The sequence below is a fragment of the Rana temporaria genome, chromosome 1, assembly GCF_905171775.1.
Source record: "Rana temporaria chromosome 1, aRanTem1.1, whole genome shotgun sequence".
Taxonomy (NCBI): Eukaryota; Metazoa; Chordata; class Amphibia; order Anura; family Ranidae; genus Rana; species Rana temporaria.
The window spans coordinates 138,829,985-138,855,894 of NC_053489.1; the positions used below are offsets into that span (position 1 = coordinate 138,829,985).

Sequence of the window (25,910 nt, forward strand, 5' to 3'; positions counted from 1 at the left end):
TATGGAGAGTCACCCTCTAAATTTGTCCTGATTACCATTATCATTGAAAGTGAAAGTAAAAGAAATCACACATTTTGGGTTGTCCCCTAGAAAGGAAATAGAGGGGACATTTTCAAATGGGGACACTAGTTCTGGTGACCTTGAGGTCCCCAAGGGATTCCCTTAATTTGCAGGGATTGCCTCTCACTTCCTGTTTAGCTATGGGACAGGAAGTGAAGGTGAATCTCCACAATGGGACACAGATGGGGAAAGAAATCTGAAAGGGGTTATATCCCTCCCTTACTCTATCCAAAATCTGCTTTAAGCTTTGACGAAAAAAAACTGGAAGCTGATTGGTTTCTATGCAGATCTGTGCCATATTTTGCCCTCTCCAGTTTTAGTAAATTAACCCCAATTTTTTAGGACGCTGAGATCATCAGTGAAATATTGCAGTAAGTTCTTCATCCACAATAAATTCCTTTCTGTCAGATCGTAGTGCACAATCACTCGATGTACTGGCAGAAGTGATGGGCTGTAATCCGGTTATTCACTTGCAATTCATGTTCAGGCTCATTTAACAAGGCAGTGAAAATAACTGGGTGCCAAAGCAGTAACCCATACCAGCCAATCACATTTTGACTTGCGCAGTCTACAGTAAGCTGAAATCTGGTTTGTTGCTATAGATTACTCTGCATCTCTCAGAGAATGAAAGGAGAGAGCTGGACAGTCATGTAATCGCAATCTCGGCTGTGAAATTGGGTATTTGCAGCATTTATATTCTAAATAACTTACAGAGGGGGATACTACAATAGGAGACCTATTGTGTATACAGATGAGGCCCCTTTCACACTGGGGCGCGATGTGCGGTGGCGGTATCGCAGTTTTAGCGGTGGTAAACCGTCGGAATTGCAGCGGTATTCGGCCGATATCGGTGCGGTATTAACCCCCGCTATCGGGTGAAAAACTGTTAATACCGCCGGCAATGTGCCTCTGCAGAGGCGCATTGCCGGCGGTATTACCGTACTGTCCCATTGTTTTCAATGGGAAGGAGAGGTGGAGGAGCGGTAAACACATCGCTCCTCTCACCGCTCCAAAGATGCTGCTGGCAGGAGATTTTTTGTCCTCCCGCCAGAGCATCGCCTCAGTGTGAAAAGCCCTTGGGCCTTCACATTGAGACTGCAGAACAGGAGTTTTTCAGGCGGTATTTAGGTGCTATTTTAGCGCTAAACCGCCTTAAAAAATTATCAGTATGAAAGGGGCCTAAGTGTGGCTTAACAACCACTTAAAGTGGTTGTATAGGTGATTTTTTTACTTTTACCTACAGGTAAGCTTATAATAAGGCTTACCTGTAGGTATAAAGAATATCTCCTAAACCTGTAAGTTTTAGGAGATATTCCCCCCACAATGCGCCGCTGACTGCAGCGGCGCATGCGCCACTGACTGCAGCGGCGCATGCGCCACTGACTGCAGCGGCGCATGCGCAGCGGGGATCCTCGGCTAAAGGCGCTGGAGCGGCGATACCCGGAAGACCCGCCAAGGAAAAATGACATCTCCCTCGGCGTGGACCAGGTAAGTTCCTCTCACCTCGTTCCAAGGTAAGTATTTCATAATCAGCTAATATGCGGTGCATACTAGCTGATTATGGATTTTGCTTTTCAGGTTTAAAAAAAAAAAAAAAAAAAATGATAGCGGGTATACAACCGCTTTAAGGAAACAACAGACATACCAGGTGAAAAAAAAAGGAAGAAAGCCTAAAAAATAAAACTATTGCAGCCATCACATCAAAGAATTAGTAAGCTGCATTATAATAAATGTTTGCTTTTGGTTTAATATTGTTTTAGGTTTAGGCAAGAGCTGTCCAATTTGAGATGAGATATTTAAAACGGAACTTCACCTAACAGGAGAACATCTGGTCTTCCTCCTCCTCACCCTTCCTCTATTACATTTACCACATTTTTGTACCTGATTTTGACAGCTACCCGTTCCCCCACTTCTGGTTAGATCGCGTGGCGATCTGAATGGAAGTCCACCCCCCCCTTCCCCCGCAGCCTTCTGGGGCACATCACAGGTCCCAGAAGACCGCGGGCAAATCACAAAGCGTAGTGCGACTCACGCATGCCCAGTTGTAAGATGGCTGTGAAATCACAAGGCTTTACTTCTGGTTTCCCGTAGTGAAGATGCCGGCGCCTGCACCCAAAGCTGATTGAAGAATCGGCATGGGAGAGGGCATCGCTGGATCCAGGGACAGGTAAGTGTCCTTATATTAAAAGTCAGCAGCTACAGAATTTGTTTTTTTTAGGGGGGAAGACTGAAGCTTCTCTTTAAATGTCACTTTTGCACCTCTGTTACATTTATTCTCCATTGCTAAAGACAAGTCCCGTCATCCCACAGCTCCATTTGTGTGCTCTACATAGATTGCCATCACTGACATCACTTTTGGCCTTGCTTTAATGTTGATCCATGGCTTCAATACTTTCTGACAATACAAACCTGCAGATAGAGAGTTCTTACTTAGTTTGCTGCATCCTTGTTCTGTCTCGGTGACTCAGCGCAGTAAAGCATGGCAGTCAAGCAATTAGGTCATATAACAAGGAGGTAGCTGAAAGCAGAAACACGCCGGGTACATGTAATATTTACAGAGTGCACACTTAAATTAATATGCTGAAAGGCATGTTACTCGTTTCAAGACCCAGAAAGGAGTCTTTTTTGACCTTACCTTTATCGTTACACATGGAGGGATACATTGTACTTTTCACTTTGCCAGAGCGTACTAAAAATAAAATTGCTTTTGATGATAATAAAAAATATAAGAAGAGAGAATTCCCATTTTCTTTTGTACTTTTTTGTAAAAATGCAATTTTATAGAAGATTTTGCTCAATAGCAAAAATGCCCTAAGGATATAGAAATAGAGCATTCTGTCACTTGATTAGTAAATGCACAAAGAGTTTAAGAAAATGATGTCGACCTCAATATTCTTATTCCATAGCTGCTTTTAAAAATCATCTTACAAAAAAAAAATCTACAAGGTGCTTTCAAATTCTTCCTGCAAGCTAAAGACTGCTGTGTTTGAAAGGTCTTTTATTATGAAGCATATAAAAGATAAATCCATTAAAATAAATAAAATTGCAGTTGCTAATCAGGAATACTGTTGGCATTTAACACCGACAGAACATTCCAGGATTTAACAATGTGAACTATTCATAGTGATTGCTGCACAGTTATTTGCTTTTTGTTATTTCCACTAAGACTGAAAGTGCTTAGGCTGGAGGGACAGCCGAAATTACATTTAATTTATACATGCCTGCTCAATTATGTTGAAAGTAAACTCAAATAAACTATTCTTGTTAAATAGTTTGGAGGGTATTCAGGGCTTTTGAAAATGCCTTTTAACAATTTGGTCTGTTTTAAACCTGTGGGAATGCAATTGCAAAATGTACAACACATACTAATTACCCAGACAGCATCTTCCTTGACCAGAAGGCTACCATGAAAGGCCTGGCCTTTAGCATAGGTTCTGCACCTTGTTAGTATGATAACATCACTGTGTTTATTGTGCCATTACATTGTCAGAGAGTTCAGTAGACCCGCTGGGGTTGTTTACTAGAAGAGTATGTTCAGTTTGCAAGTGAATTGTCACTTTATAAGGGAGATTTAACCTAACTTAGTGACTGAATTTCATCCATGGACAAACAAAATTACCCCCCCCCCCCCCTTTTTCTTGAATGTGATTATGTATTCTTTGGAAAGTCAGTGCTGCCAAAGTACAGAAAGGAGGAAATTGCAAAATATATTAAGAAAGGAGATGAAACATTTTTTAGGTACATTAGTGATAGAAGGAAAAAATACCATGGTGTCACTAAAATAAAAAATGGGCACAACACTTATGTTGAGGAAGATCTGGATGTAGCCAGGGTCGCTGATAAGGGGGTACAGGCAGCCTTCCAAAACTGGGCCCGCGCAACAGAGGGGCCCGGCAGTGAGACTGTACATAAGGGTTGCTGCTATCCCCTTTTAATAGAGGATCATCCCGTCCTCCTAGACCACCCACATAGTACACTAACAGGCCGGAACTCCCGAGCGATGTCAGGACTCAGTAGGGAGGGACTAATGAGGGAACTTGAGATACCCATTGGCTGAGGAGGCAGCAGGAGGACAAAGACCCCCATCTCCCCTAACTAAGCACCAGGACCCCATCTCCCCTCACTAATCACCCCCATTTCCCCTCACTAATCACCCCCCATCACCCCTCACTAATCACCCCCCATCTCCCCTCATTAATCACCCCCCATCTCCCCTCACTAATCACCCCCCCATCTCTCCCCACTAATCACCCACATGTCTCCCCACGAATCACCCCCTATCTCTCCCCGCTAATCACCCCCCATCTCTCCCCACTAATCACCTCCATCTCTCCCTACTAAGCGCCAGGACCCCCAATTTCCCCTAATTGAGCACCAGTGATCCCCTTTGTCCTTGATAATAAGGCTGCATTATTTTAGGTATGTATGCTGGGTAAGGGGTAGGGCTGGGGACCCCATTAGGTAGGCTGTAGGGGGCCCCATGATTTCTAACAGAGGCCCTGGATGTAGAAAACCATTTAAACAATTACTTCTATTCAGTCTTCTCAGAAAAAATTTGTACCAATGATAACAAGTTGGGGAATCATATTGGTTCTAGTAATGACGGATAATTTTTAGGATTTCTGGAGACAGGGGTAGAAGAGGAACTGGCTCGGTTAAAACGTAATAAAGCAGTGGGCCCGGATGGTATTCATCCCGGAGTTCTAAGAGAATTTTGAGATATAGTTGTAGAACCTTTCTGCCTTGTATGATATGTGAGCTGAGTCCGTGGAGAGCAAGTGGGTGGGACGGATGCCCTGTGTTAGCCAAGGAGGATCCAAGATATGTACCTGGGTTAAAGATTGATGAACGTGTTGGTAATTTAATTGATGTGAGCAGGCCCTAAACCTGGTGATGAATGTGCACTATGCATGAATAGTGAAGACACAAGGGCCCGGATTCACAAAGCACTTGCGCCGACATATCTCCAGATACGCCGCGTAAGTGCAAATATGCGCCGTCGTATCTATGCGCCGGGCCCTCAAACTAAGATACGCCTAAAAACAGGCTTCATCTGACCGACGTAACTTGCCTACGCCGGCGTAGAGTGGGCGCATATTTACGCTGGACGCATTTGGCGCTCCCATTGATTTTCTATTCACATATGCAAATGAGGGAGATACCCTGATTAACTCAGCAGCATCCATGCAAAGGGCTGCACCAGGGAACACAAGCCGTCGTAGTTTACGTAGGACGTGAATATGACTAGGCGTAGGTTATGTTCACGCCGTAGGCAGTGATCCGACTTATCTTAGGGAGTAGTTGCGACGTGATTCTGAGCATGCGCACTGGGATGCGTCCACGGGTCGGCGCATGCGCCGCTTGTTATACGTATCTGTCTGGCGCTCGGCCCATCATTTGCATGGGGTCACGCCTCATTTGCATGGCTCACGCCCACTTCCACCTACGCCGGCTTACGCCTAGGAAACCCAGCGCAGTTTTGGCAGCACTGGCTTTGTGAATTAAGTGCTTGCCTCTCTGCGATGCGTCGGCCGCTGTCTGTGAATCTGGGCCAAGGTGTTTTGCTAAATATATTTTCATCACAATTTTTTATTTATTACCTGGAAGTTGCTGGATATATGTTTTTTTTTTAACAAAAAGATTTTTATTGATGTATAAACAGAGTATGTATGCAGTTGCCAGACATTGGTCATACATAAAACAGCAGTAAATGCAATTTATAAGCCTGAGAGCAAGTTAAAACAACACATAAGGTGAACGTCCATGCGTGAGCGCGTACTCCCTGTGTCCAGATTGACAAGGAAAGAAAATGGTACATAGCTGGAGATAAAGAAAAAGTTTTTTAGAAGGAGGGAGACTGAGTGCAGATCTCAGATTTCAATAAATACGACAACATTTGTATACCCCAAGTAACCCCCAGGACCCCCCCCCATATCAAAACACACATGTTGGGGGCCATAGCAATAGCACTCATTCTACACTTGATACGGATATAAGTTTCCCTAACAGGGCAAAAGGAGGAAGACCTCCACCACTGTACCATGAGGTATGTATTCAGGGGGAAAGAAGGATGGGGTGGGGTGGAGGTGGGGGGGGAGAGAGGCCTCCATTGCCGGATCCAAGGATCTTCGTGGCTCCTGCCACCGCCCCCATGTGACCCAACGTGGCTCCCAGTGCAACCAGCCCCAAGACCCAGGAACGTAGGGGAAATGAAGGGGGAGGAAAGGTGTGACCAGGTCATCCCGAGACGCCTTCCAGCTAGTCTAGCTGCAACTTTTCTGCCTTTACCCAGGCTGCCCAAACCTTTTCGAACTTCCCGGGGCAGTTGCGACCCATATATGTGAGTTTATACAGAGGAAGGGCCGCATTGATCAGTGCCCTCCACTGCTGCACCGAAGGGGGAGAGGCCTCCCTCCACTTTAAGAGAATTGCTTTCCTGGCATAGAAAGCAGCGAAAAAGATGAACAATTTCTTTGACTGGGTGCCCGGCAGTGTATCAACTATACCTAAGAGCAGTGGCAGGGGTTCACAGGGTACACTTATCTTACTAACGGATTGAATCACACTCACCACCCCCTGCCAATAGGCTTTCATTGCGGGGCATGACCAGACCACATGGAAAAAGGATCCCTCCTGTTCTCCACATCGAGGGCAGGTGGGGCTCCGCTGCGGGTATATTTTTGCCAGGCGCTGGGGGGAGTAATAAGCCCTATGCAAGAATTTCAGTTGGATAAATCTATCCCTGGCTGACACCACCAGGGTAAGATACTGTTGTATCCCTTCTTCCCAGTCGTCATCAGCCAGTGCTGGAATGTCTCCCTGCCACACCGAGTATAGCTGAGAGACCTTGGAGGTATCCAGGCCTATCAGTAGTGAGTACAAGGCGGACAAGGGTTTAGTCTCGTCCTCCGCCCTCAGCATGCGTTCCACCCCTGTAGTCTCCAGAACCACCAGGTCAGGAAATTGCGATTTAAAAGCATGACGCAGCTGAAGAAACCGAAAGAACATCGGGTTTGTGAGTCCCTTCCTCTGCTTCAATTCATCAAAGGTGAGTAGCCTACCTGACGGGGCTATGTCCACTAGCGTCTTTACCTCAAAGCGAGCCCATAGGGCCGGGTCAGGTATGGTGTGGAAATGTATTAGTCTCGGGTTCCCCCATAGCGGAGTACGCGGAGAATAACGACCTGGGCCCTGAACCTTGGTCCTAACTACATCCCATACCCGCAGGGTAGTCTTCATAGAAGGTGTGACAGACGGGCTGGACCTAGGTCCCCTATAAATCAGATTACGGAGTTCGGAGTAGGATCCCAGAAGCGCAGCCTCCAGAGTAGCAGCCGGGTTGGCCGGTTCCTCCGAAAGCCACCACCTGAGTGTGACAAGGACCGCCGCCCAATAGTACTTCTGGAAGCATGGCAAAGCCAGACCGCCAAGAGTGACCGGCAACTGCAGGGTGGACCTGGCTATTCTAGGAGTGCCTCCGTTCCAAATGAAGGAAGTGATCACGGCATCCAGTTTCTTGAAAAATGTGTTGGGAATAGGGACGGGGGTCTGTCTAAAAATATACAAAAACTTCGGCAAGACAGTCATCTTGACCAGGTTAACCCTCCCAACCGGGGTAAGGGGTAGTGTCTTCCAAGCAGCGCACCTCTGAGTTAGGAGGGACAGGACCGGGGTCAAGTTGAGGGGGATAAACTGTCTTAGGTCCCTGTGGATCTCCACCCCCAGATACCTGAATTGCAATACCTGTCTCAAAGGGGTGCCCGCCGTGACCGCTGCCTGAGGAGACATTAGGGCGAAAACGACCGACTTCCCCCAGTTAATGCGAACGCCGGAAAACCTGCCAAAAGTGTCGATAAGCGCGAGTGCCGCTCCAAGAGAGCCTGCGGGGTCCCTTAGATATAACAGTGTATCGTCCGCGTAAAGAGATATTTTTTCGTGGATCGGGCCCACAGGAATACCGCGCACCGCCGGGGAGGAGCGAAGGAGGATCGCCATAGGCTCTATAGCCAGAGCAAAGAGGCCGGGGGATAGGGGGCAACCCTGCCTTGTACCCCTGTTTAGAGAAAATGGTTGGGAGAGGACCGACCCGGTACGGACCCTAGCAGTGGGCGCCCTATAGAGGGCCTGCACCCATGATACAAACCTGGGACCAAAGCCGAACCGACGCAGGACCTCCCACAGGTACGGCCACTCTACTGAATCGAAAGCTTTTTCCGCATCCAGGGAGGCCACAACGTCGGACTCGGCCAGGGCCCCTCGAGCACCCAAAACCGTGTGCAACCTACGGAGGTTTATATCCGTGCCCTTTCCAGGCATGAAGCCGGTCTGATCCTCATGCACCAACGTCAAAATAACCGAATTAAGACGCCTGGCCAGAACCTTAGTGAGGATTTTAGCATCCGCATTCAAAAGCGAGATAGGCCTGTATGAGGCACACAACTCGGGGTCCTTGCCCGGCTTAGGGATCACTACGATGACGGCCTCCGCCATAGAGGGAGGGAGACTGCCATCTTTGAGAGACGCGACCACCATAGCCTGAAGCCTCGGGGCCAGCAACTCCCCATGCTCCTTATAAAATTCGGGGGGAAGGCCATCCACCCCAGGTGTTTTCCCCGCCTGCAACTCCCCCAAAGCCTGCTGCACCTCCTCAAGGGTTATTCCACTGTCCAGGTGGGTACGGGCCTCATCCGAAAGGCTCGGAAAGGTTAGTTGTCCCAGAAAGGAGTCCAGCTCCTCTCCAGTGTAGTCAACCCTGGACGAGTATAGCGCCTCGTAATAGGAAGCAAAGCATGCGTTGATGGCCACCGGGTCTACCTCAACCAGTCCGTTATTATTTTGAATCCTAGCTATGGCAGTAACGGGCTGCTGCTCCCTAGCCAGCCAGGCCAAGAGGCGCCCCGTCTTCTCCCCCTGCTCAAAGATACGCTGCGTTTGGGCCAATTGTCTCTTCCCCGCCTTGGCCACCCTAAGAAGCATAGCTTCCCGGTAGGCTGTCTGCATGTCCACATATGTGACTGGGTTCTGGGTCGCTACATATTGGGCCTCTAAGTCTTGGGCTTTAGCCTCAGCCTCCTCTAAACAGATAGTGGCGGCCCTGCGCTCCCGAGAGATAACAGTCTGATAACACCCCCGTGTAAATGCTTTGAATGCATCCCACCTGTTGCCCTCCGTCGTGGAATCTTCATTGTCACCCCAAAACTCAGAGATGCGTCTGGGGATCTCCGCCGCCACTCTCTCATCCGAGATCCAGTAGCGAGAAAGTCGCCACAGTCTCTCCGATGGGGGCGTTAGGGTCTGTATTGTTAGGAGCACGGGCGAGTGGTCCGAGATACCTCTGGGGAGTATCTGCACCTCCCTGACCCTCGAGAGCATTCCCCCACTGGCATATATTAGATCTATCCTAGACATAGCTCTATAAGAGGTGGAGTGGCAAGTATAGGCTTTAACATCCGGGAACTTCCAGCGCCAAATATCAGTGAAACCGTACAAGGAGGCCCATCGCCGCAGGGGAGAGTCAACGGTAACATCAGAGGACAACCTATCCATGGATGGGCTTGGGACCATGTTGAAATCCCCTGCAATGATGATATTCTCCGTAGGATACGTGGCCAATATAGGAATCAGGGATTTCAGGAAGGACATTGTAGCCGGTGGCGGTATATAGATACCCAGAATTAGCATTTCAACCGTGTCCACCACCGCATGCAGGAGCACGTATTTACCCTCAGGGTCAGTCTTAACGTCTAGCAGGGAGTAGGACAGGGACTTGTGGATCAATACGCTAACCCCCCTAGCATAGTTGGAGTAGGTGGCATGGTACGAGTGACCCACCCATTGCTTTCTCAAGCCTAGAATCTTCCTTCCCATCAAGTGAGTCTCCTGTAGGAGGCATATATGGGGGGAGTATTTCTTGAGGTAGGCCATAACCAACGATCTTTTTATTTTGTCATTTAGCCCGCGGACATTCCACGAGACTAGCCTAATGGGAGCCATTGGGGTAGATGAGATAATAACATTGGAGCCAGCGTGGGAGAGGGCACCCCTCCGACCACACATAAACCGTCACCTCAAGAGCATTGGGGGCCCCGCCTAAGCGCCCCGAAGAGGCCGAGCTGGGCACCCAAGGCATATTACTGCATGTATTAGTCTGGCAAACAAATTGGCAACTCATAAAGACATCAAATAATAAACAAAAAAACATGAAAACATAACCAAACCGCCCCTCCCCCCCACCCCGCACATCCGGAAAAAAGACCGGAGTGCATAAACCCCAAACCAACCCCATCAAACAGTAGGAAGGTCTCCTATGGGAGCAACTGGCAAGACGACCAATCCAGAGGTACCAGAAGAGCAATCACCCGGCTCAGCAGCAGCCTCGGAAGAGGGTACCGCCCCCAGACCCATACAGAGCACTGGATAACATTGGATCCACCCATCGCATAGTGGTTGAAATATGATCAACTTAAACGAATGTAAAACATAATAAACTGAAGGCACAAAACGGTTCTCCTAGTCTACACTAGGGGCACATACTTAAACATTGTAACGTTACAACCCATGTCCCGGTCAGCATCAGCTCGGAAGAGCCCCACCAAGCCCCCCCGCCCCCCAACCGTACCCACTCCCGAGCTGTCCTGGGTCCCCCATCCTCTAATGCACCTCCAACAAACCTGAGGTCCAGCAGGCCGGCACCAACAGTGCCATGTGTGTTACCCATGGAGGGTCATGCGAGGGAACAGGCAATGGACAGGGGGGGAGGAATTGGCGGGGGCCTCCGGCCACGCCCGCCATACAGGCACAACTCTGTCCCCCATTCCACGTGGCAGGTAGCGAAGAGAGCAACGTTCAAGTGCAGCCACTTTTAAGGGGAAAAATCAAAATAAGAGGGGGAAGGGAGCAGGGTGGGGGATCACATCCAAAACAACTCAGTTACCGATGCCGGGGCAGGGTGTCCAGCCAGTGGGAAGCTTCCTCCGGCGAAGTAAAGTAGCGGGTGGACTCGCCGTCAATGACCCTCAGGCGAGCCGGGAACAGCATACTATACTTCAGACCTTTAGCACGGAGCTGCACCTTGACATGGTCGAATGTCCTGCGAAGCCTCTGGGTGTCCAAAGAGTAGTCCGGGAACATCATCAGCCGCGTGTTTTCAAAGCGGAGTTCCCCCACTCTCCTGGCCTCTCTCAGCGCCAGATCCCTGTCGCGGAAGTTGAGCAGACGGAAAATAAAGGTGCGCGGGGGGGCCCCAGGCACGGCGCGGCCCGGTGGCATCCTGTGGGCCCTCTCAGCCACGAAGTGCGGGGAAAATTGGGCCTGTGGCAGCAAATTCCTGAGCAGAGTTTCAGTGAACGCCGTCGGGTCTTGGCCCTCCGCCCCCTCCGGGAGACCCACCACACGGAGATTATTTCTCCTGCTGCGGTTCTCGCTGTCTTCTGCCCGCGACTCTAGGGCCTTCACTCTCACCTGGAGAGTATGTATGGAGGCACGGTGATCACGGATGGAGTCCTCCGAGTCCCCGACCCGCCGCTCCGCCTCCCCCAGCCGCTCCCGTATGCCATCTAGGTCCCTCCGCAGGAGCCCGAGGTCCAGCTGCAGGGTGTCAATCTTACCCGTGAGGGTGGTCTGGCAGCCTTGTATCGCCAGCATGAGCGCCTGGAAGCGGTCTTCCTCCGACGCATTTGCCGGGGGAGGCGCCGTCTGGGATGCCATGTGCGCGCGGCCTACAGGAGTCAGCGGCAGTTTCGGCTGGGGACTTGCTTTAGTCGTGGAGCCTCCTTTCCGTCCAGAGCCGGTCTTGCCCTTACGCATACCCGAGTGCCTCCAGCTTCAATCAGGGTAAAAGGTAGTGGTGGATCCCTGGAATAACGGGTAAACGGGTCTTGATGAGCGGAGCTCCTCTAGCACACGTCCGTCTAGGTCGCCATCTTGGCCACGCCCCCCCCGGATATATGTTTAGTACACAGTTTTGTGGGACTTTGGACTATTTACATGTTTTTTTATTTAGGTGTTGCGCTACACATTTATTTGAATATATTACTTTGGTGTTGTGGTGTTGTGGAATCACTTTGCAGTGTCTGGCTGTGCTAAACACATTAGATTTACTTTTATTAGTAGTGTAATTGCGTTGATTGTAATTATTATATTATTTGTCCACTGAAGCTTTATCACCAATTCTTGTTTCCACAACAACCCAAAATTTTCGAAATCCAATTGTCACAGGGACAGAAAGTGAGGTGACATCTTCTGAACAGGTACACAGACAGCAAAACAAACATTATCATCAACACAAACATCAACAACAAGCAGAATGGCACGGACAGGCATTATCACGTACCTGTACGTGGCCCTTTAAATGCCTGCCGTGTAGTCGCCTTCCCAGTGGGTCGGACCGCGGGTCCCGTGGACTCGATCGCCACGGGGATCCTGCGATCGTCTCACGGAGGTATAGAGCGGGGGGATGCTTCTGTAAACAAGCATCTCCTGGCTCTGCCTAGTGAGAATGACACTGATCTTGGCTCCGTGTACTCGGAGCGGAGATCAGTGTCATGTGAAAGAGAGCCCATCCCCCCTGCAGTTAGAAACACAAGGCAGGGAACATTTAACCACTACAGCGCCACCTAGTGGTTAACCCCTTAACTGCCTGTGTCATTTTCACAGTAACCAGTGCATTTTTATAGCAATGATCGCTGTGAAAATGACAATGGTCCCAAAAATGTGTCAAAGGTGTCCGATATGTCTGTCATAATGTCGCAGTCGTGAAAAAAATCACTGATCGCCGCCATTTCTAGTAAAAAAAAAAAACAGTTAATAAAAATGCCATGAAACTATGCCCTATTTTGTAAACGCTATAACCTTTGCGCAAACCAATCAATAAACGCTTTTTGCGAGTTGTTTTACCAAAAATATGTAGAAGAATACGTATCGGCCTAAACTGAGGAAAAAAATATTTTTTTTATATATTTTTGGGGGATATTTATTATAGCAAAAAGTAAAAAATATTGTTTTTTTTTCAAAATTGTCGCTCTATTTTTGTTTATAGCGCAAAAAATAAAAACCGCAGAGGTGATCAAATACGACCAAAAGAAAGCTCTATTTGTGGGGGAAAAAAAATTTGTTTGGGAGCCACGTGCATGACCGCGCAATTGTCAGTTAAAGCGAGGCAGTGCCGAATCGCAATAAGTGGCCTGGTCTTTTACCACCCAAATGGTCTGGGGCTGAAGTGGCTAAAGGGGCATTAACCCTTCCCTATGCTATCCAAAAAAAGTTTTTGGGCTGGAGTTACACTTAAAAAATTTACCTGTTCCAACTTGCATACAAAATCAACTTAAGAACGAATCTACAGAGCCTATCTTGTTTGTAACCTGGGGACTGCCTGTAGAAACATTTAAACAGTGAATGCTGCATTATTTTACCACCCCATGCTGCTAGCCCACCATAGATCTTATTTATGGGCAACAATGAACAATGTATTGTCTTTTAAAGATTTAATAGCATATGATTTGTCTTAATGTATTTTTTGTTGACAACTGTTGTCAAAGACACCTGTTAACAAACATTAGCAACTGATTAATTTACAAGTTAACAAATCTTTTTAATGAATCTCTTCTAACAGTAGAAGTTCCCCATGACTGGCGGACAGATAATATTGTACCTATCTACAAGAAGGGCAGCAAGGTCAAAGCTGGCAGTTAGAGGCCAGTGAGTTGACCATCGGTTGTAGTCAAGTTAATAGAATCACTTCTGAGAAGAAGGATCATTGATCACCTAAGCAGCCTGGCTTTACTGATGGCAGATCATGACAAACTAATCTGATTGAATTTTTTGATTATATTACCAATGTGGATATAGCCTATCTTGATTTCAGCCAAGCTTTTGATACAGTTCCACAAATGGAGTTCACTGAGAACAGAGAGCAGTCACTAATGGTGTACTGCAAGACTTTGTACTGGGTCCTGTTCTATTTAATCACTATATAAGTGATATAACTAAAGGTTTATTGGGTGGGTGTATATGCAGAGTATACTACAGCAAGACCATGTTTAGCTGCACAAGAATGCACAGGTGTTCCATGCACGTATGGGTAAACACAGCCCTCCATGGGCGTACGATGTAGCACACCCCATTGAGTGACCCTTAGTAGGAATCTAGAAATGTTGTAAGTTATGTTGTGGTTTTATGTGCAAATAAGGATTTTTTTCGCGAAAATAGCGATCTGATAAACATTTGCGCAAGTATTGCGGGGCTAAAAAAATCAGTAGCACCTTCTTTTTATGCTACAGGTCATGTGCTTTTAGAAAATGTATGGTTGGGGGGGGGGGGGGGCTTTTTCAAAATCTAAAAGCTATGAGTGATAAATTAAAAGATCCAAAATTTTAGAGACATTTTTGCGTACGCTTGATTTTCACCATTTCACAAAAAGCTGCATCTTAAAATTTACAAATATTTGTTATTTATTACCTCAACACAGGATAAGCTTTTATATTTAGCAGGAATTTAGCAGAAATCTTGTAAAATTGTGTGTTTTTAGCTGCTAATAATAGTTTTAGTGTGGGCCTTAAAAATCAGTAGCACCTTTTTTTTTTTCTAGAGGTCATATGCTTTCAGAAAATATACGGTTTTGGGGCTATATTTCAAAAAATCTGAAAGCTGTAAGGGAAAAATGAAAACCTTCAGATTTTTTTGTGAAATTTTGATATTTACATTTTTGTGGCGCAATGTACATTTTTTTTTGTTTTGTTATTTATTAACTCCATACAGGCTAAGCTTTTATATTTAGTAGGGATTTAGCATGAATTTTGTAAAATTAGCTGTGTTTTATCTGCTAATGATGGTTTTAGTGTATTTTTTTGTGAATATATTGGTTTGATAAACGTTTGCGCAAATACAACGGGGTCTATAAAATCAGTAGTACCTTCATTTTATTCTAGAGGTCATATGCTTTCAGAAAATATATGGTTTTGGGGGGTCTTTCACAAATTCTGAAAGCTGTAAGGAAAAATAGAAACCTTCAGATTTTTTGAGAAATTTGTATATTTACACTTTTGTGTCTGCTTGATTTTCACAGTTTCAAAAAAAGGCGCAATTTAAAAGTTACAAATATTTGTTATTTATTACCTCAATACAGGTTAACATTTTATATTTAGTAGGAATTTTGTAAAATTTGCTTTAAGCTGCTAATAATGATTTTAGTGGATTTTTAGAAAAAAAATTGTTTTAATAAACATTTGCGCAAATATTGTGGGACCTTAAAATTCAGTAGCACCTTCTTTTTATTCTACTGGTCGTGTGTTTTGAGAAAATATAGCGCTTTTACAAACTCTGGAAGCTATTAAGTGAAAAATAAATAAAGGAAAAATTGTGTACAAAATAGAGCAAAGGGCCTGGCAGCGAAAGGGCCCCCCCTAACAGACCAATTTCCAGCTTTCAGTGCTCTCACATTTTGAATGACAAATACTCGGTCATGAAGCACTGTGCCCATATACATTTTGTGTTCTTTTTTCATTCCAATAGAACTTTCTTTTGGTGGTATTTAATAAAAAAAAAAGAATTTTTCTTCATTTCTGTAATTTATTTTGCAATTTAGTAATTTTTCTTCATAAATTTTGTCCAAAATTTATACTACTACATATCTTTGGTAATAATAACCAAAATCTGTATATATTATTTGGTCTGTGTGAAGGTTATAGACTCTACAAGCTATGGTGCCAATTAGGGTTGTCCCGATACCATTTTTAGGACCGAGTACAAGTACTGATACTTTTTATCAAGTACTCGCCGATACCGTTTACCGATACTTTTTTTAAATCTCATGTGACAGTGGCACATGTGTCATTAGTTTTTTTTTTTTTTTTTACATTTTTTTTTTTACAATTTGTTTAAATTTTTTTTTACAATGCTTCCTTCCCTGGGAGGGGGGGGGGTGGACAGTGTCAGTGTGTTTTTTTATTTAAATGTTTTAATTTTTTTACAATACATTTTTTTTATTATTTATTACAATTCCTTTTTTTTTTTTTTAGCAGCTCTGTTGGGGGCTTTGGTGAGATATCAGGGGTCTTAACAGACCTCTGACATCTCTCCTCTGTGACAAAGAAAGGGACTAGGGACACAGATTCCCCAGTCCCTTTTTCTGCAGCCTCAGCTGTACTGAAAATGAGAGAAGACAGCGGCTTCTCTTCATTCATAAACTGAAACATTGTAAACACAGTTTACTATGTTTCAGTTATGTGAATGTACAGAGTCATCACTGACTCTGTACATTCGGACAAGGTAGGAGCTTGATTTACCGGCTCCTACCGCCGCTCTCCATCCTGACAGATCGTCTCCATCCAGGACACGGCGGCAGCACGAGAGGGGGGGACACAGCGGCAGCACGGGGGGGGGGAGAAACACGGCGGCAGCACGGGGGGGGGAGAAACACGGCGGCAGCACGGGGGGGGGAGAAACGCGGCGGCAGCACGGGGGGGGGAGAAACACGGCGGCAGCACGGGGGGGAGAAACACGGCGGCAGCACGGGGGGAGAAACACGGCGGCAGCACGGGGGAGGGGAGAAACACGGCGGCGGCATGGGGGGGGGAGAAACACGGCGGCAGCACGGGGGGGGAGAAACACGGCAGCAGCACGAACGGAGAGAGAGGGGGGGAGAAACACGGCGTGAGCATGGGGGGAACACGGCAGCAGCACAGACGGAGAGAGAGAGGGGGGGAGAGGAGGAGACACACGGCAGCAGCACAGATGACAGCACGGAGGGAGATGGCAGTATGGAGTGGGACTCTGAGGGGGGCTGGAGGAGGATAGTCAGCGGTGATCAGTGCTTGTAACTCCCCCACCGCACTGATCACCCTGACTGTCCAGGTATCGGCTGAAGCATCGGAGCATTTGCCCGAGTACAAGTACTCGGGCAAATGCTTGGTATCGGTCCCGATACCGATACTTGTATCGGGGCAACCCTAGTGCCAATCATTGAAAATTGATCACACCTGATGTACTGACGGCCTATCTCATTTCTCGAGGCACTAATGGCCCGTACACACAATCCAAAAATCAGACTAAAAATACCGCTTTCGATGCGATCGTACGATAATCAGATCGTTAGTACAGAGCTTTTGAGAGCCAATCATGACAAGTCATCCGATATTATTAGATCGGAAAAGCACACAAATTTTCCTTGAACGTTACCAGATCGTACGATTTTCGTTTGGTACAGTTGTGGTCCGAAAATACAATACGAATACACTACAACACATGACATCACTTCCGCTTTTTTTTTCGTACGAAAATTTTCGTGACTTTAGTAATCTATTCAATTGCTACTTGCGACTAGAAAACGAAAACGTCGGACGATCTGTGTGTACGGGCCATAACAAGCCAGGACAGTACAAATACCCCCCAAATTACCCTTTTTGGAAAGTAGACTTTCCAAGGTATTTAGTAAGAGGCATGGCGAGTTTTTTAACAGTGTATTTTTTTCCCCCAACATGCAAAATGAAGATTTATATTTTAATTTTTATTACAAAATTGTCATATTAACAGGTTATTTCTCTCATATGGCATATGCATACCACAAATTAAACCCCAAAAACACATTCTGCTACTCCGGCTGAGTATGGCGATACCACATGTGTGAGACTTTTACACAACGTGGCCACATAGCGAACGTGTTATTGTGATTATTTCTACACGCATAATGAAAAAAAAGAGAATGTTCAGCTTTCCCTTTTTTTCAGTTTCTCAGGATATACTGAATGTAGCAGTTTGGTTTTCATTTGGAATGCGATTATCGAATGAAAGTGTTGAAATCCCAAGTGCTTAACAAGGCTGATCTAATATTTATGGGTACCTGTAGAATTTGTTCCTTGTCAGAACTGCCTGAGATGCAACAATGCTGGTAGCTGTCATCTTCTCATCTCTTATTATCTGCAAAGGGTGAATCACTGCTCTGCTCCGAATTCTGAATTTGTGTGCCTTTTTTAGTTCATACATGTGTATTCAGCTATATGTATAAGCTGATTTAGAGAATTATTTAGCTCATGTTTGATAAGTGTTTAGGGGGAAATTAGTGCCATAGAATTTACATAAACACTTTGCAAATAAGTCTCTGTATCTATTTCATGTTCATACAGTTAGGTCCATATATATTTGAACACAAGCACAATTTTCATACGTTTAGCTCTGTATACCACCACAATAACATTTAAATGAAACAATCCAAATGAATTTGAAGTGCAGAATTTCAGCTTTAATTCAAGGGGTTGAACATAAATATCAAGTACAAATTTTAGGAACTGCAACCATTTATAAACACATTCCCCCCATTTTCAGGGGTTCAAATGTAATTGGACATATATCAGAGGATATAATCATAAATAAAATAATTTTTTTTTATATTTTGTTGAGAATTCTTTACTGGAAATGACTGCCTGAAGTCTGGAACCCATGGACATTACCAAGGACTGGGTTTCCTCCTTTCTGATGCTTTGCCAGGCTCTAACTGGAGCTGTCTTCAATTGTTCTTTGTTTGTGGGTCTTTCTGTCTTTAATTTTGCCTTCAGCAAGTCAAATGCATTTTCAATTGGGGTGAGATCAGGTGATTGACTCGGCCATTGCAGAATATTCCACTTATTTTCCTTCAAAAGCTCCTGGGTTGCTTTTAAAGTGTATTTTCGGATTATTGTCCATCTGTACTGTGAAGCGCCGACCAATCAACTTTGCTGCTTTTGGTTGAATCTGGGTTGACAGTATATCTAAACACTACAGAATTCTTCTGACTGCTTCTGTCTTCTGTCACAACATCAATAAACACCAATGACCCAGTGCCACTGAAAGCCGTTCATGCCCATGCCATCTAACTGCCTCCACCATTTTTTACATATGATGTTGTGTGCTTTGGATCATGAGCTGTTCGAAGCCTGCTCCACATTTTTTTCTTCCCGTCATTCTGGTACAGATTAATCCAAGGCCGCGTACACACGATCGGTTAAACTGATGAGAACGGTCTGATGGACCGTATTCATCGGTCCAAACTGATCGTGTGTGGGCCCCATCGGTTATTTATCCATCGGTTAAAAAAAAGCCAACTTGTTTTAAATGTAAACATCCACACATGCTCAGAATCAAGTCGACGCATGCTTGGAAGCATTGAACTTCGTTTTTTTCAGCACGTTGTTGTGTTTTACGTCAACGCGTTCTGACAAGATCGTTTTTTTAACCGATGGTGTGTAGGCAGACTGACCATCAGTCAGCTTCATCGGTTAACCGATGAAAACGGTCCATCAGACCGTTCTCATCGGATGGACCGATCGTGTGTACAGGGCTTTAGTTTCATCCATCCAAAGAATGCTTTACCAGAACTGGTCTGGCTTTTTTTAGATGTTTTTTGGCAAAGTCTAATCTGGCTTTTCTATTCTTCAGGCTTATAAATGATTTGCACCTTGTGGTGAACTCTCTGTATTTGCTCTTGTGAAGTTTTCTCTTTGACTTTGACAATGATACGCCCATCTTCTGGAGATTGTCCTTCTTATCTGGATGTTGCGAATGGGTTTTAGTTTAACATAAAGAGGATCCTGCGATCATCTACCACTGATGTCTTCTCTGGACATCCAGGGCTTTTTATGTTGCTGAGCTCACCAGTGCATTCTTCTTTCCTCAGAATGTACAAGACTGTTGATTTGGCCACTCCAAATGATGCTGCTATCTCTCTGATAAATTAGTTTTGTTTTTGAAGCCTTACAATGGTCTGTTTTACTTGCATGGACAGCTCCTTTGAACACATTATGTAGGTTCACAGCAATAGATTCCCAATGTAAATACCACACTTAGAATCAACTTATCTGCTTAATTGATGAAAAAATAATGGAGTAGCCCACACCTGGCCATGAAACCGCTTTTGATTCAATTGTCCAATTACTTTTGGCCCCTAGAAAAAGGGGGATGGCTATTCTTAAGAGCTGTAATTCCTAATCCCTTCCTCCGATTTGGATGTACATACCATCAAATTAAACCTGAGAAGGTGCACTTTAAGCACATTATATAACTATAGCTTGAATATGTTTTGGTAAATACTTGTGTCCAAATTTATATGGACCTAACTGTACATTGGTTTCTACTCACTAGTATGGAAAACTTTTTAAAGAACAATTATCATAAAACAAACACAAATAACCTTTTCAACTTAGAGGAACCTTTAAAATAACTTTCTGGTCTCAGGAAACCTTGGCTAAAAATTACTGTACCTAAATCTCACAATAAATTCGTGTGATGGTCAGTGGGAAGAATAGTTATTATGAAGAATTACCTCCTTACAGATAGCTAAAAAGACCAATGGTATGAGTGGGAATTTATCTAAGAGACAAAAATTGCTCATTGTTCAAAGAACCCCTAGAAACCTCTGGAGGAACCCTAGTTGAAAAACCATGGATTATGAATTGCCAATACTGGATTCCTTCTGAAGATGCAAGTTATTTTGCTACTTCTGGTTTCAGAGTCACTGACCTGGAAAAAGCACACAGCTAGTGATGTCAGTTTTCAAATGACCTAATCTGTATGATAGTTCTGGATTAGTGATTTAAAATGCATTGAAAACATTGATTAGCATAACAGTCAGGCAACCAGAAATTTAGAAGTCAACAATGGCAACCTATGTGTTTTTCTCATGATCCATGTAGCACCCTTTTACACCTGCATAGATGAGCCCCCTCCCCCCAGGTTGCTCATTGGGCCACCAGTTCATCTCATAGTGCAAAAGCCATGGCTTCTAATGCCACGTACACACGATCGGTTCATCCGATGAAAACGGACCGATGGATTTTTTCATCAGATATCCGATGAAGCTGACTTTCATCAGTCTTGCCTACACACCATCAGTTAAAAATCCGATCGTGTCCAACGCGGTGACGTAAAACACAACGACGTGCAGAGAAAAATGAAGTTCAATGCTTCCGAGCATGCGTCGACTTGATTCTGAGCATGCGTGGATTTTTGACCGATGGATTTCCCCACAGACGATCGTTTTTTTTCTATCGTTCTTTTAACCATTAAAATTTCTTAAAACAGGTTCTATTTTTTTTCACCGATGGGAAAAAAAACGATGGGGCCCACACACGATCGGTTCATCAGACAAACCGATCGTGTGTACAGGGCATTATAGGGTAAAAGGGGTAAAAGGAATTTGGGCAGCAGTCATTTTTGTAAATGTTTTATATTCCAATCTTTCTAAGGTTTAAGGTTCAAGTAACAAACGGGCTCCCTTGTCAAGAAGGAAAATAACAAAATGGGTACTTGGATTTTGAGTACAGTTAAGACACATTACATCAATATGAAAAAGTCTCAAACTAAGTGTACATACCTGAGAAGCGATAGGTAGTTAAGCTGTTAAATTACATATGGGATTGAGTCATAGTGAATTGAAAGTCCAAAATTGTTTCCACATCCAACAGTGTAAATGTACCAATTGACTATATAAAAAATGTACTTAAAGATAATAGGAGAATCATTGCCAGAAAGAAAGAAATTAATAAGAAAGGTAATGCATTATTGAGGGCATCTCCAGATCCTACAACACCCTATCAAGATAGCAAATCCATGGCTGTCACGCTTCATCAAATTCCGATTGAGTATTGGTGAGAGTAGATGATATTTTATTGTTAATTATTATCCAGTTCAGTTTATGCTTAACGTATTCAAAGGATAACTTTGGTTGATTTTAAAATTTAGCTATGGCAATTCTGGCTTCCAGAATCATGCAAATGACATTTTTTTGGTTTATATTTAGATGTTTCTATATCAACTTTTGAAACAGGGCTGTTTCAGGGGTCCTGGGACAGGGTTATTCCAGGGGTCCTGGAACAGGGTTATTCCAGGGGTCCTGGGACAGGGTTATTCCAGGGGTCCTGGAACAGGGTTATTCCAGGGGTCCTGGAACAGGGCTGGTTCAGGAGTCTTGGAACAGGGCTATTTCAGGGGTCCTGGAACAGGGCTGGTTCAGGAGTCCTGGAACAGGGCTATTTCAGGGATCCTGGTTTTACATTTTAAAAAAGTATTTAGCTTCAGTAAACTTAGAAGGGAGGGTTAGGGCACAGGACACACAAAGACAAACAACATTACAGCTCCAGAATTCTCCTCTAGTAAAGCATATATTAGGCCCAGTCAAGCAAAACCCAGGCCCTATGCTTTCACAAGTACTTTAGTGAATGAATGGTGAGAACTTGCACTATCCACCAGCAGCAGCCTATACCTAGCGTTTCAGGACACTCTTCAGCACAGAAGCCTCCTCCTAAGATACTCCACACAGGCAGCCATCCTCCTCCAGGATGCAAGCCACCTTCTGTTTTCTAGTTCAGCCCTTCTTTTTGCAACACCATCCCTAGGCATCAGGCTTGGAAGGCAAGGACCTTGCCTACTGGCGGAAGCCCAGGAAGCAAGGACTAACTCCAACTGATAACCTGTCCAGGCAAAGCCTGGGAGGAAAGCCCCTTCTAAATGGTCATCCCAAATAGTTATTTTCTTCCCTAGGCTGTATTACTGGCAATAAACCTTGTGATTGACCAGAGACAAATAAATATTAGTAACTCAGAATGCTGTTTTATTTGCTCTATCTACTAGAGAACTCTCCTTAGCAAGAAGCAAAAATAAACAATAGTCTGATTCAACACACACAGAAACAATAATAATTAGAGCTTAGGCTGACTACAGTCTAGCTTTTCTCTAAAATTAGACAACCGACACTCCAGCTCTGTCCCTACATGCATTTTTGCTCCCTTTAGGGAGAAATCTACTAGGCACTAACATCTAACTCTTGAATCTCACAACCCATATTGATGGAGCAGTGGTCCGCTTGCATTCCATCCAGTGGCGGAATTATAGGGGTCGCTGAGGTCGCCATGGCGACCGGGCCCCTTGCTGCAGGGGGCCTTGAGGGCCCCCTGTATACAGTAATTCAATAGGAGGAGCGGAGACGAGCTCCCCGATCCCAAGCCGAACTGTAATCAGCTCTGTGCGGGGAGCTCGTCACATTGATTACAAAGTGAAAACAAAGTGTGTGCTCTTTGTCTCCCCCTACAGTGCAATACCCGGCAGGAAGAGCTGCTAAGGTAGAAGACTGACATTTTTTATCTACTGTGTGTGTGTGTGTGTGTGTGTGTGTTCATGTGCATGTATGTGAGTGTGCATGTGTGTATGTATGTGTGTGAGTGTGCATGTGAATATGTATGTATGTGAGTGTGCATGTGTGTATGTATGTGAGTGTGCATGTGTGTGTGTGCATGTGAATATGTATGTATGTGTGTGTGCATGTGAATATGTATGTATGTGTGTGTGCATGTGAATATGTATGTATGTGAGTGTGCATGTGAATATGTATGTATGTGAGTGTGCATGTATGTGTTTATATCAGTGCGCACACGCAATGCCCCCCTCTCTCCAGCCACCCCCTAACTGCATTTGATGGGCACAGTGGCTACATTTGATGGCACAGTAGCTGAATTTGATGGGTACAGTGGCTATGTTTGCTGGCACAGTGGCTGCCTTGGATGGGCACAGTGGCTGCATTGGATGGGCACAGTGGCTGCATTGGATGGGCACAGTGGCTGCATTGGATGGGCACAGTGGCTGCGTTTGATGGGCACAGTGGCTGCTTTTGATGGGCACAGTGAGACTGCAATTGTTTTTCAGTTTCAGAATTTTTCAGTTTGCTAGCACCCCCCCCCCCAAAAAAATTTGAGCACCAGCCACCACTGGTATATATGTGTGTGTGTGTTTACACGACCCCCTATATGTGTACAATCAGAACCGATTTTTTATTTTTTTTTGCTTGTTCATAGTACCAGCAAAAAAATGCTGTTCCACTGAAAAGCGATCCATGCTCAGATCGCTTTTCAGAGGCATTTGACAGCCGGTAAAGAGGCAATATGTTGCCTCCTGACCGCCTGTTTTAACCCCTTAAATGCATCATCGATATGCTGCAACTGCATGCAATGCACACAGTTGCAGGGTGGTTGCAGTGCAGCTGCGTTCACCTAGGGCAGTGATGGCAAACCTTGGCACCCCAAATGTTACATCTGGGGTGCCAAGGTTAACCATCACTGACCTAGGCGTATACTTCAAGGGTGCCCTGGCGTGAAAAATATTGAGAAACACTGGCATAGAGGAAACCAATCTCTCCATTTTCCTCCTGCAGCAGCTGAATGCCTGCGGGAGGGAGGGGAGAGGAGGAGAAGCAGGGGGAATGGAGAAATCGGTTCCTTTATATGCAGCCACCCACTTGCGACCGGGTCCTGTTGTTCCACCACCGAGCTCGGAGAAAAAAACCCTGTCCGGGGGGTCAGGGGTTTCTTGCATCGGGGCCCTGAAGGTTCTAGTTACGCCACTGATTCCATCCATTGCTCCAACAGCTATACAGGATCTGCCAGCAGTCGTGATATATCGAATAGTAGGTCACAGCCCAAACATTACAGGTAGCAGTGAGGGAACACACCATCCCTCAGCCTCATGTGTACTGAGCCATTGGGTACATTACACTGAATCAGCTTACTTGCCAAGGGTAAAAAAACAGCTTTTTGCCTTCTTTTCCAGTGTGTGTGAACACAAACTTTTGTTAAAGGAGTTTACTTATTATGATACAAATTATGATATGATGGTAGCAAATCTGAAACATCATGAAAAAAACTCTGCTGCCATGATTCAGTAATGTCTCTCCTCCTCCTTCCCTTTGTGATTTGCTGTCTGTATAAGGCACTAGATTGGGTGAGAACACATATTAGCAAAAGTGGGTCAAAGTGTAAAAGCAGAACTCCAGGGAAATTTTAAAAATAACTATAGTTCAAAAATGTATTAAAAAAACATGAAATGCATTATAAAATACTGGTAATTTAAATTCCAAAAATATGTACTGTACAGAAAATACTTCGGAAAAAAGGGTACTGAGGACCAGGCCCCTCTTGCCTCTGTGCTCTATACCATTTGCATGAATTGTATGATGTCAAACATCAGAAAACCTGAAAATTCCAACTGTATGTAATAATTGTAACATGCTTGTGGAAGTTTTTTGCTTATTTATTATCTCTTTGTGATCTGTTTTTGGAGCTCAATACCGGTTTCCATTTTTATGCTATGTCTTTCAGCTGACTTTGGGCTCTCAAAAATTGTGGATGATCAGGTGACAATGAAAACTGTGTGTGGGACTCCAGGATATTGTGGTAAGAGAAATTAAATATTCCCATTTACTTTATTTTTTTTTTAAGCAAAAAGCATGACTCAAATGCAAACATTGATTAATATGAGAGAATAGCTCAAAAGAATACTGTGGTCTCATACCATAATCAGGTGATGTAAAAAGTGTATTTCACCACTTCTCGTGGCCCATTGGAACTTATTCTTGTATAAATGCATATTAGGCAAAGAATACAGAGAGGCATGTAGTGGGGCTTTGGTATTTGTAGGCATTACGGTGATCATAAACTTTCACATGGATAAAGTATAAAACAGATGTAAAAACAAATGCGGCCAGCACTTACTCGAATGGCCACTGTTTCACATGCACACAGAGTCGGCAGTGTGACATTAGGATAGGCAGAGCCCCTGAAGACATGCATGCGCACAAAAACTTCGGTGGGTGTAAGATGTCCGCTTGCCCCCTTCCTTACTGTGGTGCGGGGTGTAGAAAGATGGCGGCGACAAACTGTCACTTCCGTTACACACATGGGTTGTCATATCTGACAAAACACAGGCAAGTGACCACAGTGCTCCAGCTCCTTCTCCTTTCTGGGCGGATGGTGGGGGTGACCTCTCTTCCTTGTCGACTACCCCTAGAGCTATAGATGCTGGCAAGGGACATCACTACTTTGGGTTATTAATTTCTTTTG

The 25,910-nt window shown here is 44.9% G+C and overlaps 1 protein-coding gene across 1 annotated transcript in view; it reads left to right on the forward strand.

Moving 5' to 3' along the window:
* The window catches only part of CAMK4 (calcium/calmodulin dependent protein kinase IV), a 263,753-nt gene that overhangs the window by 186,071 nt on the left and 51,772 nt on the right, over positions 1-25,910 (forward strand). The window contains exon 7 of the mRNA XM_040343331.1: positions 25,170-25,244. Within this exon, the coding sequence (XP_040199265.1) occupies positions 25,170-25,244 (75 nt within the window). The remainder of the gene's footprint in view (positions 1-25,169; positions 25,245-25,910) is intronic.